General features: G+C 41.4%; 1 protein-coding gene across 2 annotated transcripts in view; it reads left to right on the plus strand.

The window, feature by feature from the left end:
* Nucleotides 1-12,324, plus strand: part of gabrb2a (gamma-aminobutyric acid type A receptor subunit beta2a) — a 29,446-nt gene extending 17,122 nt beyond the window's left edge. Inside the window, exons 5-10 of one of the 2 annotated variants that reach the window (XM_042419278.1) lie at nt 3,096-3,178; nt 7,178-7,315; nt 7,574-7,726; nt 9,954-10,198; nt 10,676-10,816; nt 11,926-12,324. In XM_042419278.1, coding sequence (XP_042275212.1) covers nt 3,096-3,178; nt 7,178-7,315; nt 7,574-7,726; nt 9,954-10,198; nt 10,676-10,816; nt 11,926-12,282 — 1,117 coding nt within the window. In that variant the 3' untranslated portion in view covers nt 12,283-12,324. The remainder of the gene's footprint in view (nt 1-3,095; nt 3,179-7,177; nt 7,316-7,573; nt 7,727-9,953; nt 10,199-10,675; nt 10,817-11,925) is intronic. The other variant, XM_042419279.1, reaches the window with a different exon arrangement.
* The last annotated feature ends 2,664 nt before the right edge of the window (nt 12,325-14,988 follow it).

The raw sequence follows: 14,988 nt of genomic DNA on the forward strand, positions 1-14,988 counted from the left end.
TTTTCCCCTGCGCTTCCTCTGCCACCGCCATGATTTAGTGGTGATGGTGATGATGGTAAGTGATGAGTGACTGGCTGGCGAACGCAACATCCCAGTAAGTTTTGACCATAAAGGGGTAAACTAGGACAGAAATAAGACTCCTGTGTTAATCCCCCAGTGCACCATGGCCCTGCTAACTGGCTCTTATATAAGAGCCCAGAGAGCAAGAAAAAGAAGGCAGAGAGAGAGAGAGAGAGAGAGAGACGGAGAGCCTGAGTGTGTGTGTCTCTACATCTCGAAAAAATGAAATCCCAAACTTGCCAGGCTGGGCCCAGGGGAGCTGCAAGTCTTATGTAGAAGGATTTCAAATAAACTTTTGCTCTTAATTATTAAAGACAAAGCGCTCTTCAAGTTTGTAGTTATGATGAAGTTAAGAGAGGAAAGACATTGTGATTTAATTCTTACTGCTCCAGTGTCCCTCTGCTCAATAGTACGATTGTTTGTTCTCATTTGATAAGCAGGGCCGAGTTCTGAAACTGGTTTTGAAAAATTAAAAAAAAGTGGGTACCACACATGCTGCATAAAATGTAAAAGTCTTTTTTTTTGTTTTGTTTTGCTGTTTATACCGTAGGTGTTATGACAATATGCAATATCCTGTCAGACTAAATTAATTTGTCTGTCATCAGAGATTAAACCTCATGTTTTATACTATGACAGTTATCCTTTAATATCTGTGGGTGTGTTGGGTCATTGTGCGTGAATGTGTAAATCAATGAGCAGAACTGTTTCATGGCAACAGTTTGGATTTTATGTTTGATTTTTTGCATCAATGTGATGAATAGATGAAGTTTAATTTGTTCAATTCACCAAAAACAGACATTCCTATCAGCTGATTTTATCCATAAACAGTTTATCAGATTATTTACCAGACAATTAACTATATCATGATATAAAATCATACAGAATTATATAAGGGATTTAATAAATATCGCCCAACTCTATTATCAAGTTAAACTGCACAGTGAGATTATTTCAAACTGTTTCTTTATAATACAATTATAAAGAAAATAAAATTGAAACAAGTTGATTTTAATTAGTTATTATGTTAAGTTGGGCTGCAACTAACTGTTTTCAGTATCAGTTAACGTGCCAATTATTTTCTTAATTAATCGATTAATCTTTCAGTCTATAAAATGTCCATCAAAATAACTAATGAACTAATTCAAGTCCAACCTCCAGAGCCCACAGCGACGTCTTCAGAGGTTTGCTCAGTCTGGTTCAAAGTTAAGCTTCAACCTATACTGGGAACTCTCCCACAGGCTGCTATTCTTGTTAATGGTTGCATGATGCTATCATGTTCTATATCAATCAGTGTGTGTGTGTGAGTGTGTGTGGTGGTGATGGTGGTGGTGGTGGGGGGGGGAGCTGTCTAACAAGCCTAGGTTGCTAGATTTAGTCCCTGTAGTTACATTGGGCGTCCAGTTTCTCTCAGACAGCCCTGGGGCTTTGGCACGGCCGGGTGCCAGTCCGTCTCAGCTCTGGCCAACTTGTCGTGTGTGTAGCAGGAAGTACGTCACGCTGAGTGAACCTGTCGGATGCGGCTGGCTCACGCTCCATGACTCTTCATTACAGGATTGTGTGACCAGAGGTTGAACTGTTTTATCTGCATATGGGACGAACATAAAACCAGTGCTACGACCCAGTTCCATATATATTCTATGTAGCACATGCAATATACTATTTTTTATCGAATACTGTTTTTGCAGTTAGTACACAAGAAATAAATGTATTTCACCATTATACAAACAGGAAATGATACAATAAATGCCAACGTATTACAAACTTTGACTTTGAAACGACACTGTGCAAAGCAAAAGGTTTTTCACAAAATGTTGTACTTTTTTTTGTTTTTCAAAATATTTCTGGAGCTGTCTCACCACCATCCACTATCAATTTTAATTATTTGCAGCTGTGAGCAGCTTCTGCAATCCCTTTGTTCACTGTGATGCACTGATATTGTGGGACAACAGCTCGCAATGATATTAGTTAGTATGCAAACTGACTTTTTCAAGCATATTTAAAATGTGGACATACGACATACTCAAAACTAAACTTAGGTTGTAAAGAGCTATAAAAACAAGAAAGCTAATGCCAATATCACAGAAAACACAGACAACAAAAATCAAAATGGTATCACTTTCCAATAAGTCATCCCATATAAAATGTTTATTTCTAATGGCTGAAATTTTGGTTTGCCAGGTTGTGAAAAATCTTGTTGGCAGGTGTTTATCCTTTTATTTTTCTAATAATGTTGGTAATTTCTTACTAACTCTTTAGTAATTCATTCAGAAGTCTGTAGTTGTGTTAGTAAGTCATTAATAAAGGGTATTTAATCCATCATGTCTGCAGTTGTAAATGTTATCAAGCTGTTAATAAATGGAACCAGTCAAAGGAGATTTTCACAACCTGGCAACCCAAAAGTTGCTCTTATTAATAGCTTGTGACTGATCAATAAAGCATCAGTGAATGACTCATAAAACAATGACAATTAGCTACAACTCTGCATAAATTATTAGAAAGTGGTACCGAAAATGTTTCATTTGGTTAACCAACAGCCAACTAATTGCTGCAAAAATGGGCTAAACTGGGCTGTAGTGCTGAACTGTGGCCTAAGAGAAGATGGGAGTATTTTTTTGTCACTTAGTTGACCAGCGGAGAGAAGAGAAGTGAGAGTTTATAACATAAGAGGGTGGAAATGTTGAAGAAAAGCATTCTGAGTTAGTTGCAGGAGGTGCAGTCTTGGTTTTATTCAAATTTAAGGAGCAGATACACCAAAGCTACTAGTCAATCAATTAATTTTCTTCCACCACTAGGATGACTTTGTCAGATCTGGCAAAGTGTTGAGTTGATCTTGAAACACCTTTTAATGACATTTTTTATTGAAACCTGCTGTTTTCTGATGAATGGTTTCACATCAGGCACTGCTGAATCATACAGATTTGTCATCATCCTGCTTTAATGTGTGTATCGTATTCAGTGGTGAAGGTCAAATGAGATGGACGCTGCTTGTGGCTGCCTTGATGAATCCTTTATATCCCATCCCACTCTGTGTCTAGGATCACCACAACTGCAGCCTGCATGATGGACCTGCGCCGCTACCCTCTAGATGAGCAAAACTGCACCCTAGAGATCGAAAGCTGTAAGTACCGTTGTCCCTGACAACCAGCTCTCACTCCCACACGTAGACGTAGATTTAAACAGATCCCACGTACGCATACAGCTCTGAAATCTGGAGCTGCAGGTTTTGAAAACATGTCTGCCGGCCCGGTGGCGGCAAAGGTAGAGGGAAGGTTGATAAGACTGCATGTAAAAAATGCTGAGAAAGGCTGATGAGATATCAGGAGATACACATCAAGAAGAAGAACATCACTAATGGCTCACTGACTGATAACATCCACCCTAATTAATTCAACTCCACTGGCTTCCAAAGCGTGGAGGAGCTTGATTAGGTCCAGTGTTTCAGGGTTGTGCTGATTGTGGATGTTATGTGCGGCATTCTCCTGAAACTGCCTCCATGTTTGTACAGTACAAAGAGCTCATTTCGCATGAAGTTTGTAATTGTACGTGATCCGGCGTTCTTGAGCCGAGGGAGGGAGGGAGCACGGAGGAACATGAGAGAGAAAGACGAGGTCCTCTGCATGCTTTATCTGGGTCCCCGGAGAAAAGGATTATGGGGCTGGGATGTGGTGTAGGGCTCAGTCTTTCCGGGTTTGATCACACTATTGCCAGCAGCGTTAAGCAGCACAAAAACAGTGCGGGTCAGAACCGCCTCCCTCCGCTCCTCTCCCATTATGCTCACCATCTCTTCCCTCATCACTCCCCTCTTTCCGTTTCTCATCTCCTTTCTTTGCACAGTCTCATCCTCTTCTTTTTTTTTCCTCTCTCCCAGCCTTTTTATCTCTCTCTCCATCACTCATACTCTCATTTTTTTCTCCTCCTCCTCCTCCTCTCTCAGGCAGCAGAACACAAAATGCACACACACACACACACACACACACACACACACACACACACACACACACACACACACACACACAGAGTCTCTCACACACAGCTCCAGTTTTGATCACCAGGCAGTATCTGCTCTCATATGGATTAACTGGCAACGGTTTTAACGTTGGAATTGCTTCATGCCAGAGCATGCTATTTTATTCAGACTAATGAGCCCAGAGAACTCTCACTTCCCTTGATAAACTTGATGCATTTTTAACAGACACAAGTCTTAAAACCCCAGATCCCCCGATACATCAGCAGCTCACTACTGTGGCTCAGGACACTGGTCACATGCTGGGCTGCACCGAGTAATAACTGATGTAGACCCCTTCAGTACTGCATACATACACACGCAAATACACACCCACATATGTGTGCATATAGAAGAACACCCGTTACATTGTCTTTCCCTCTCATTCTCTCTCATTCTTTCGGGACTCACATGACAGCCCCCGGACGAGTACGGTGATGTAATACGCTGACAGACCTCTATCCGAAAAATGCTCAGAGACACTGGCCACGAACTAACGGATCTAGAGACTGGCTGAGCAGTGAATGCACAGGCCAGAAAATGCTCTCTTGCATTGTTCTTCATGCTGAAACCTCCCTTTTTCCAAAACTCCCCAACGCCCTCCTGAATGCGGGCCCTTCATGGCTGAGCAGAACTGAACCGAGCTGCACATCAAAACAGCAGCGTGGTGGACTCACTCGGCCCTAATTGGGGTGACGTGGGGTTGTGAAAGACTGGGATGGTGATAATGCAGATGATAGCTGTTGTGCAGTGAGAGCTTATTGTATCTGCTGGTGTACAATTTCAGCATTAACTACATTACAGCCGCAGCAGGGGTTTGATGGATTTCGTTTCTGTGTTTCGTCCTGTAAATGCAACATTTATAGGATAAGACTGGCAATACTCTTCTTATTTTCAACAAATCCCATGAAAAGTTTTGTCTGATAAAGCTTATGTGCCGTAGAGCTCAACTGTTACTACAACTACTAAAAACACATCAGTGAGCCACAGTCTTGCACTGGGTGACATTTTCCTTCATTACAATGAACATGGGTATTTTGAGTAAATCCTGCATATAAAATCCTTATAATTATTGGATTAAACATTAAACTATATATTTGTGATCTGTTTTTGAAGATTTTTGTCCTCAGTATGAACAAATGGGCTTGAGGCTGAGTGCCACAGACATAGTATGTAAGACTAGCATGTATAATATGTAAGAAAGTAATGAGAGATGGTCTAACACATTGTTTGTTTTGTTATTTTCACGGGATTTGTTGACAATATATAATATTTAAGAATATTGCCAACCTTAACCTTCAAAATGAAGTCTCACTGTCTGACCGAGACACTTAAATAGAACAGAGCCATCATTAATATTATTATAACACCTGTCCTTTTCCTACTACGACAACTCAAAATGTCTGCTGGGAAAAAGGCCTGTGGGTGAAGTAAGCTGCACGTCCGACCAATAACAACCCAACACCAGCATCACGACCAGCTCCAACTTAAATGTCACCACCAAAGGAACAAAGAATTATGTGTTAATTTTTAAAAAAAAATCAGAGCCTTGCAGTTTAATTATTCATCACATCTGAATAGGTCACTGCCTCTATTTTAAGTATGAGGCAGACAAAGTAGAACTCGGAGCAGGGAGATGGCTGCTCTCTGTTTGCCTTCGACGCTGCTCATGTCAGAGACAGACAGTCAGTCTGCAATGCTGGAGTCCCCCGACTGCAACTGCAACAGTTTCCATCCATGTGCACCGAACGGATGCATCCAGCTCCCAATCTCTGCTGCCTGCTTTCGCTCTTATGCAGCGTTAAAGGCTCCGCACAACCACACAGGTGCTTTCAATTACTCTGGCTGATTAGACCTCTAGTCGGGTGTAAGTTGGGTGGAGCTATGCTGGGAATTACACGAATTTGTTTCTTTTTTCTCGCTACAACATCTCTACAATGAACACCCGTAGTGGATCCCAATACATGAAACATAATGTAGAAAGTGGTTTTCTGCTGAAAAGACACAGAGCAGCTTCAAAGTTTCTAATTTTTAAGTGACTTGCTATATGTCATTTTTAAATTTGAATGCTTTTTTTTAAAGGTCCGTACTTTTTATTACTGCCAACCATTCTCACAACCATACTAATATAAGTCAAATCAAAGCCCTACCTCACAGTTACAACCATTGTTTTAAGTTGATGTAAGTACATTATGAAAACAACAGTGGTGGAAGAAGTACTCAGAAGTAACAATACAGCAATGTAAAAATACTCCATTACAAGTAAAAAGTAAAAAGAGGGAAAAATCACTATTTGGTGGAGCTGTTAACAACTCATAGACATCTGAAATGTGACCCCGACTACAAACTGCTTTTGTAAGACGTCAAAAGCCCAAAAGGTTTGAAACCACTGGTTTCATCTTTAACAATGTGTTGTATTTTAAAAGCTTGTTATATTATCCATGTGTCATATCTTCATCTGAAAAGTAACTAAAGCTGTCAAATAAGTGTAGTGGAGTGGACGTATGAAGTAGCATCAAATGGAAATACTCAAGTTAAGTACAAGTACCTCAAAATTGTACTTAAGTACAATACTTGAGTAAATGTACTTAGTTACTTTCCACCACTAGAAAACAAACCTGCTTGAGATGGTAATCCATTACAGACATGGAGGAGAACAGAGGCTTTCTTCCTTATTGGTTTGTTCAAGGTCCCTCCAACATGCAAGATTTGAGAGTTTGTTGAACAACAATTTATTCACAAACTAAGTTTATGGGAAATAAAAGACAGAAGATACTCAATATGCAAACATGAATGTTGAAGTATTCAGTACTAAAATATTGCTTACAGTCAAGTAAATTATGTTTCCAGAGCTTCAAGCAAGCACTTTGAATGCTATTTGATGACTATTCATTCACTAAATGGGAGGCATTACAAATCTGAAGCAGGTTTCAAGTCACTGTAAGTTGAACTTAGCATCCTGAAATAAAAGGAAACCTGGCAGTTGAGAAATCAATCTAAAAATGTGTGTATCCTTTAGAAAATGTTTGTCATCATTTGTAGGCTAAAACATGCAAAAACATTGACATGGACCTGTTTCTCTAAGTGTCCAGGCTTTTGGTTTCTCCTCTACAGATGGCTACACCACTGACGATATCGAGTTTTACTGGCGAGGCGGAGATGGCGCAGTGTCCGGGGTCGACAGAATAGAGCTGCCACAGTTCTCTATTGTCGACTATAAACTCATCTCCAAGAACGTGGTCTTCTCCACAGGTACACGAAACAACGCTAACTTTGTCTTGCTCCTTTGATTTTTTAGTTTTTCATCTGCTTTGGCTGCTATGTAAAGGATACTAGGAGCTTATTAGGATATGGGGCGTTAACTCTAAATAAAAAACTTAGATCCTAGATTTTATTTTTAACATTAAAATGGCAGGCTCTCTTGTATCAAGAAAAATATAGCTTTTAGTGGGCGTCATTGAGGAAAAATCTATTTCTATCCCACTTCCTCTCTCCCTCTGCCTCCTTCAGGTTCCTACCCCCGCCTGTCCCTCAGCTTCAAGCTGAAGAGGAACATTGGTTACTTCATCCTGCAGACGTACATGCCTTCCATCCTGATTACCATCCTCTCCTGGGTCTCCTTCTGGATCAACTATGACGCCTCTGCTGCCAGAGTGGCCCTGGGTAGGATCGCCTCGCCACTGCTGAACAATGACCCCGGGAAATAACCCAAAGCTAAATGACAACAGACCATAAAATAGCCATTAAGCAAACATCGAGCCTTTTACATTAGGACGCCTCTATAGCTATATGTTGTCTGTCCTGAGCTTGATCTTTGTTTTGACTCAGTTTTCCCAACATTTACTTTTTTTCTCATTAGCTCTAAGCATGTGAGTGATAGCAGCTTGTGATAGGCTGCCTGGCTAAATGTCTGTTGTTCAGAGATGACTATATGCATGACTCATGCAGTGAGAGAAGCGCTGCAGCTCGACCTTGAAGCGTGCTGTCTTCCTCTCTGCCTGTCTGTCTATCAGAGCCTCTCATTGGCCGGAGATCCCAGCTTATCAGAGTCAGATCACGGCTAAATTACAGCCTATTACAGTGAACGAAAGGTGGCTACATTTGCTTAAATGGCACCTCTTAAGGTAATGTTTTTACACCAATGTCGAAGTAACACTGATACTAAACTGAGATGCCACAAAGCTCCCTTTAGTGTCAAACTTGGTTATGACAGGTCAGAGCAGCAGAGGGAATGGCTGTGAGCTTTATGTGTGTCGTTCTTGTCACACACCATTTGTTTTTTGAAGTGGGACGCATGTGGGTTGGAGCCCCAGACGGTTGCCATTCGGAGGGTAACATGATTTAAAGATCTGCCTGCTCTCAGTGTCCTGCAAACATGCAGCGAGTGAGTGCAGCCAATGAGAGACGAGACTCCATGCTACAGTGACACTGCTGGCTGATGGGTTATTTATAATACGTGTGAATCTGACCAAATGCAGATTGTGCATGCAGATGACTAATGTATCAAACACAATGCGTGTATGTCAAAAAAACAGGTGAATCGTGCTGTGACTAATAGCAGATGTTTACAGTGGCAACGCTGTGCTTTTTATATAGCTTACAGTTTGTTCCTTGTCCATTTGGATAAATAATTGGATATAAACCTTACTCATATGAAACACACACATACACAGTTTCAGTCTCTGGAGGTTTCGAGGGATCTTTTTATCTATATGGGTTCACATTATGTCAGGCCCGTCTGCTTGCTATAAATAAATACCATATAATGTACTCGATAAACTCGAATGCTCATGCCCACAAGGACGTACTCATCCTTTAAAGATGAGCACCTGATCCTGGTTATTTTGATGTCGGGTGAATATCAATGAAACAAGACCAAGAGTATATAGCCGTGCAAGCAGCTGTGTGAGGTTGTACCATGGATGTACTATAGGAACTAGAGACCGGACATAAATGAATGACTTGAATGAAAACTGCTCACCTGGGGCATAAGCCCAAAAAGTTTTCTAGCTTCTGGGTTTGCTTTGGTGTTGTGCTGCCCACTGAATATGTGCAGTAGTGTTTTTCCCGCTGGCCCCAGCTGCATGTTCCCGCTTGGCCCATTTAGACTTATATTATGTTGACATTGTTCGCTTGTCTAAGCTTTTGGGAAAATTTTACAAATATAAGACTTCATGGTTTTGTAAGTGGCCACTAGGAAAAATTGGCAGCAAGGCTGAGTGACGGCGCCATATCTACCTCTCTTAATACATCCATTGGTTGTTCTTAGCTTAATGCTAACATCAGCGCACTATCATACTCACAATGACAATGTTAACATGCTGGTGTAACTTGGTATGATATTGATTGTTTTCACCATCTTAGCATGCTAACATGTGCTAATTAGCAGCAAACACCAAGAGCAGCTGAGGCTGACGCGAGTGTCATTAGTTTTGCAGGTATTTCAGTATTGCAAAAATAAAAAATTTACCTGATGATAGCGCTAGAACTCAGGGGGTCAGTCAAAGTTGCTACAGTCCAAACTGAGGAGGACATAAATATCAGTAACAAATTTCACAACAGTCCATCCAATAGTTGTGAGACATTTCACTCAAAACCACAAATGTCAACCTCATGGTGGCAGTAGAGGAAAAATCAGGGAATCAGCAGAGTCAGTAGGATTCATCCTCTGGGGATCATGAACGTCTTTCCAAATTTTTATGACAATTGATCCATATAATAGTTGGTGAGATATTTAAGTTTGGACCAAAGTTGTGGACCAAACAACCAACATTGCCATCTTGGGATCTCATATAACCTTTAGTCAAGCTTATTATTTAAATGTACAGATGTCTTACAGCGTTTAAAGACTTCACTTTCTCTCTAAACGTGTGACTCCGCTGATCTCCAGGGATCACTACGGTGCTGACCATGACCACCATCAACACCCACTTGCGAGAGACCCTCCCTAAGATCCCCTACGTGAAGGCTATTGACATGTACCTGATGGGCTGCTTTGTGTTTGTCTTCCTGGCCCTGCTGGAGTACGCCTTCGTCAACTACATCTTCTTCGGCCAGGGCCCTCAGCGACAGAAGAAGGCGGCTGAGAAAGCAGCCACGGCCAATAACGAGAAGCTGAGACCCGACCCCAACAAGGTACACGTGCGGGTGAACTTCCTCTGAAAGTATTTGTTCTGTTAGTTAATGTGTGTGTTTGTATCTGTGGGAGCAAATGACTTTTTTCTCCTCTCAAGGTCAATGTGATGCTGTGATCAATGCTTGATGTCCTTTACCAGCACTCTTTACTCTTAGCTCTAGCTCTCCGTTTCTCACTAGTTTAGCCTTGTGTATCAACAACAGCTGAATGAATGATTACTCAGACTAGGATCTGAAACAGTGAATGCAGAAGCAATGACTGGCTTATACTTTATCTCCATATTTCTGTGTCTCTCAAAGGGCAAGGCGCCTTGGAGAAATCACTGGCTGTGGTGCCAAAGCCTTCCCTTTAAACTTTATTCAGCTGCTAAAGTTAGCAGGAACAACAGCAACATAAAAAATAAAACACCCTTTCCTTCTGAGTGTGGCAAGCTACGATTTCCCCGAAGTAACAGTGCTGATTTTGTATGCTTGCAGTGGCTGGTGGGAAATGTAGTTCAGAGAGATGATGCTCTGTATGCCAGAATGAAACAGAGGGAAATTGACGCATATGACTCGATGTGGGATCCCATCTTTGTGGACGATGCCGCATTAGGACTAGGCGAGCAAAGAAATAAGGTACTGGAGGTTTTGAAAGTCAAAACTAACAATGTCATCAATCTGAATCAATCCAGATCAGAGGAAAATGCTGTAGTTTTTGTGCATTTCTTTGATTTCTATAGATTTTTTAAGGCAACTTTGATCATCACTCCCACCATTGTGTTTTTTCCCTCTCTTGGTTTGCTCTTCATGCATTTTCCTGACAAACATGGCTTAGCAGTTTGATTTCTGCAGGCATTAACTAATCTAAATTGATGGGAAATGAGAAATATGGCAAAAGAGAAGAAAACATCAGTGGCTTCTCTTAAGATAATATGGTTTAGATACAAATACTGTACAACCTCAAAGGCAATTGATAAATCTCTTAAGACTAAGTGAAGCAATTTAAAAAAAAAAAAATGGATCGTCAGATAAGAGAAAGAGATCATTTGCAGTTTGATGAATAGTGCCAATTAAGTGGCTCCGCTTCAAAGTGACTTACACAAAATCAACAAAAGCTCCATTTACAACAGGACAGGATTGGATTATAGGGACATTTTTTCCTCAGAAGTCAGGCTATGGATGAAGAAATGTTGATCCGAATTCACTTCCCACAACGTCTTTCCTGACCTGCCCCCCGAACCTTTTAGCCTCTCCTCCATCTTTGCAAAGTCCTTACTATTTCTCTCAACCTTCTTCTGTCACATTTTTTTCCTTTGCTTTCTCTTTATTTATTCAGTTTGTCTTGTGAATCGACAGAATTTTAACCAAACTCTGGTTGAAATTCTGAGATGACAATGAAGATTTCTCCATGAGAATTAGTTTGTGGAGTGCGTTGTGCTCTTCCAGGAATGTTATTTCATAGTCTTGTGGTTGTATTATCACTCAGATATTGATTGACAGATGATCAATAATTTAAGTAGTGCTTTTAAAGTGCTTAAAATTTCACTGTAAGTAACACAATTTTGACTCATTTGCATTACCCATTCTAGCACCTCATCAGTATTTTTCACACAGTTAATTACCTACTGATCATTTTAGATGCACTTGTTTTCAGTAATGATTTTGCTAAACATACTTTGAAGCTAAAAACTTCCCTTTGGCCGTCACTTCTCATGGGTCCACCTGTTTTTTGCACCCTCACACAGATGACTCCTGACGACAACATCCTGTTCAGCACCCTGGAGATGAAGAATGAGATGGGGGGTGCCGGGGATCTGTCCCGGGGCCTGGGAGCACCCGGAGACCCCCGCAACACCATGCTGGCCTACGATAGCTCGACACTGCAGTACCGCAGGGCAGCCATGGCCCGCCAGAACTATGGCCACAGCGCTTTGGAGCGCCATGCCCAGAAGAAGTCGCGCCTACGGAGACGGGCCTCCCAGCTCAAGGTGAACATCCCAGACCTGTCCGACGTGAACTCTATCGACAAGTGGTCCAGGATGATCTTCCCTACCGTCTTCTCCTTCTTCAACGTGGTCTACTGGCTGTACTACGTCCATTAAGCCTGGCGGTGTCCGGTGGCCATCTTGTGGCGGGCATGCAAAGAAGAGAGGGGGGGAGGGAGGGGAGGGGAAGGGGAGTTAGGGGGATGAGAGAGTTCAGGAAAGAGAGATGAGAGGTGATGTGAGAGAGAGAGAGAGAGAGAGAGAATGAGAGATAAACAGTGCACCAACTTTTTTAGCTGGTTCATTTTAGAAAAATGTGAGGAGAATGCAAAGACTTTTGGATGGACTGCAGCAGCACCCAACACTTCAGTCAGCAGTGACTCTTTTAGGATTTGGGAAACACCTTAAAACGACTGACAAACACTCTAAAAAGAAGAGCGAGTTTTAAAAAGACAGAAATGGTGCCTGTTCCAGAATTTCAATATATCACTAATATTTGTCATTCGTAGCTTACTCTCTGTGGATCAAATATTTATGCTTGTGTTTGCATATACTTTAAGGATTTGTTTTGTTTAGTATCTATTTACTTCGTAGCCGAGCTGTCTGCATCCAGGAAAGCTTTATAAATGATTTTAAAGGAGTCATCCTTGATAGTCTATTTTCCTATAATTACTGTATATCAAAAACATCCTTTAAAAGCATGCTTATGTTTGATTTCATTTGCATCTCAGTCATGACGACGATGGAGCGCAAAGCATTTTAGTTTTACTAGTTGAGGTTATTCTGTTTAGCGAGAGCAGTTACCATTTCGCAGCTTTGGCTTAGCATGACACACCCGGGCGGCTGGTGTGAGCTTCGCTGGATGACAACAGGTGGACAGCAGGGGTCGCTCTTTTCTCTGGACGTCCCTGTGGGGCTTTAACGGTGCTGACGCTGGACAGAGAAGGCTTCCTCGTTTGTTGAAGGTCCCATATTATCCGGTGAAAGAGCGGGACTGTTGGACACTGACGCTTTGGCCGAGTTTATGTTTTGCTTTCGCTGTGCTGACAGAATCAAGTCCATTTCACCATGTGTTTTTTTTTTTCTTTTTTAAAGAGAACATTTGACTCCTCTGTACTTTCTGCCATCGTGTGAGGAGCTTCAGAGGCGGAGAATGGCTTTAACATGACTTAAGCTGGTGTAAGAACTTTGCTGATAGATGAGCTGAGTTTAAGCCCTTTCATCGCAACCAGAGTTGCTGCATAAATATGGCAATCCACAATCATCATTATCAGTAGAATTGAATGATAGAAGTATGATGCGTTCCATTGTGATTAGGTTTCTGTTTTGAAAACTGTAGATAAACATAAATCATGTTTAAAGAAAAAGAGATGATTCATTTTTATAAATCAATACTCACATTATGTGTAAATATTATGGATTTATTCTATTTAAATGGGTCTCTGTTGTTGTTTTTGCAGTTGAATTACAGATCAAATGTTCCATTCAGTCAAAAAAGAAAAAGAGCAATTTAACTGAGGAAAAAGAAAAACACAATTCACAACTTTGCTGACTCTGTACTTTTGGGACTTTTCTCTCTTTTCTTTCTTTTTAATGGACTCTTAAAGCATCTACTTGCTGAAACTAAAGCACTTCCAGACACCAGTGACTTTTGGGTCAATGTTTTGTTCTCCAGAAACGACTTAACAAGGACCCCACTATCCAGGCATTGAAGTCAGGCATATTTTGTACAAAGTTTCTGTAAATTCCAATTGTAATATTTCATAATGACTGTAAATATCTTGTGTAATGATTGTCAGCAATTATGAAGATGTATCTAAATTCAATTAAAACTCAATTCAGTCTATCACTTCAATAACAGAGTAAGCGGGTGGCAGTTTTATGTGTCCTGTGAATGTGAGGCTGCTCATGATTGTGCTGACTGTCGGCCTCATGGCTGATTGAGTGTCTGAATGAGTGAGTGAACAACTCAACCCGACACAGGGAGCGAGTAGACGAGCGAGAGAAGCAAATGTAGGGGTGAATAGAGAGATGTCAGGGGCTGCAGCTGGGGACTATTGGCTGCATAATGGATGGAGAGGCAGAGGAGTTGGAGCGAGGGCTGCAGTGGTCTGGGCTGAGATGGGCTCGGCTGGGGTCTGAGCAGGGCTGAGGGCCAACCCCGGCCTCAGGGGACATTAACGCAGAGAGCCATAGATATGGAGGCACTCTGTGGACTCAACTCTGGCCCGCTGGCTCCAGAGGCCAGAGCGCCAGCTACAAAAAAAAAAAAAAAAGACAGGAAAAGAAAGAAAATAAAGGGCAAGAAAGAGAGTGATCCATCCATCCATCCATGCCTCGACCTCTCCCTGCATCTTACCCTCACTCAGCACTCTGCGCTGCACTTGCTTGCTGACCTGACCGCTGTTACAGCCCTTAAATGGATGCTATTGAATATTTAATGTTGCAAAACACTGAATATTTAATATTTTAAAAGGGATTTTGTTCTAACACTGACTAATGTGCAGCTAATGTTTGATATTGAACTTAAAGGACCAGAAGAACACAATGAGACACCAACGAATGTTTTAACCAAGGAAATCTCTGAAGAACATAATGGGTTAGAAATAAAGAAATAGCAGTTTTGAGTTTGTTAAATGGCTCGGTCCAGCTTCAGACACACAGAAACCTTTAAATAAAGTGGACCTTACTTATTTATTCATTCTCTATGAAAATGGAGGGCAGATTAACATGTAACACAGAGAAACTGCTCATGTTGGAGCGTTTTATAGCTGGAGTTTGTTTTTGCGGTAACAGAAGAGACCCAACCACGCTCCGAACAGG

This window comes from Thunnus maccoyii, chromosome 8, assembly GCF_910596095.1.
Source record: "Thunnus maccoyii chromosome 8, fThuMac1.1, whole genome shotgun sequence".
In the NCBI taxonomy this organism is placed as follows: Eukaryota; Metazoa; Chordata; class Actinopteri; order Scombriformes; family Scombridae; genus Thunnus; species Thunnus maccoyii.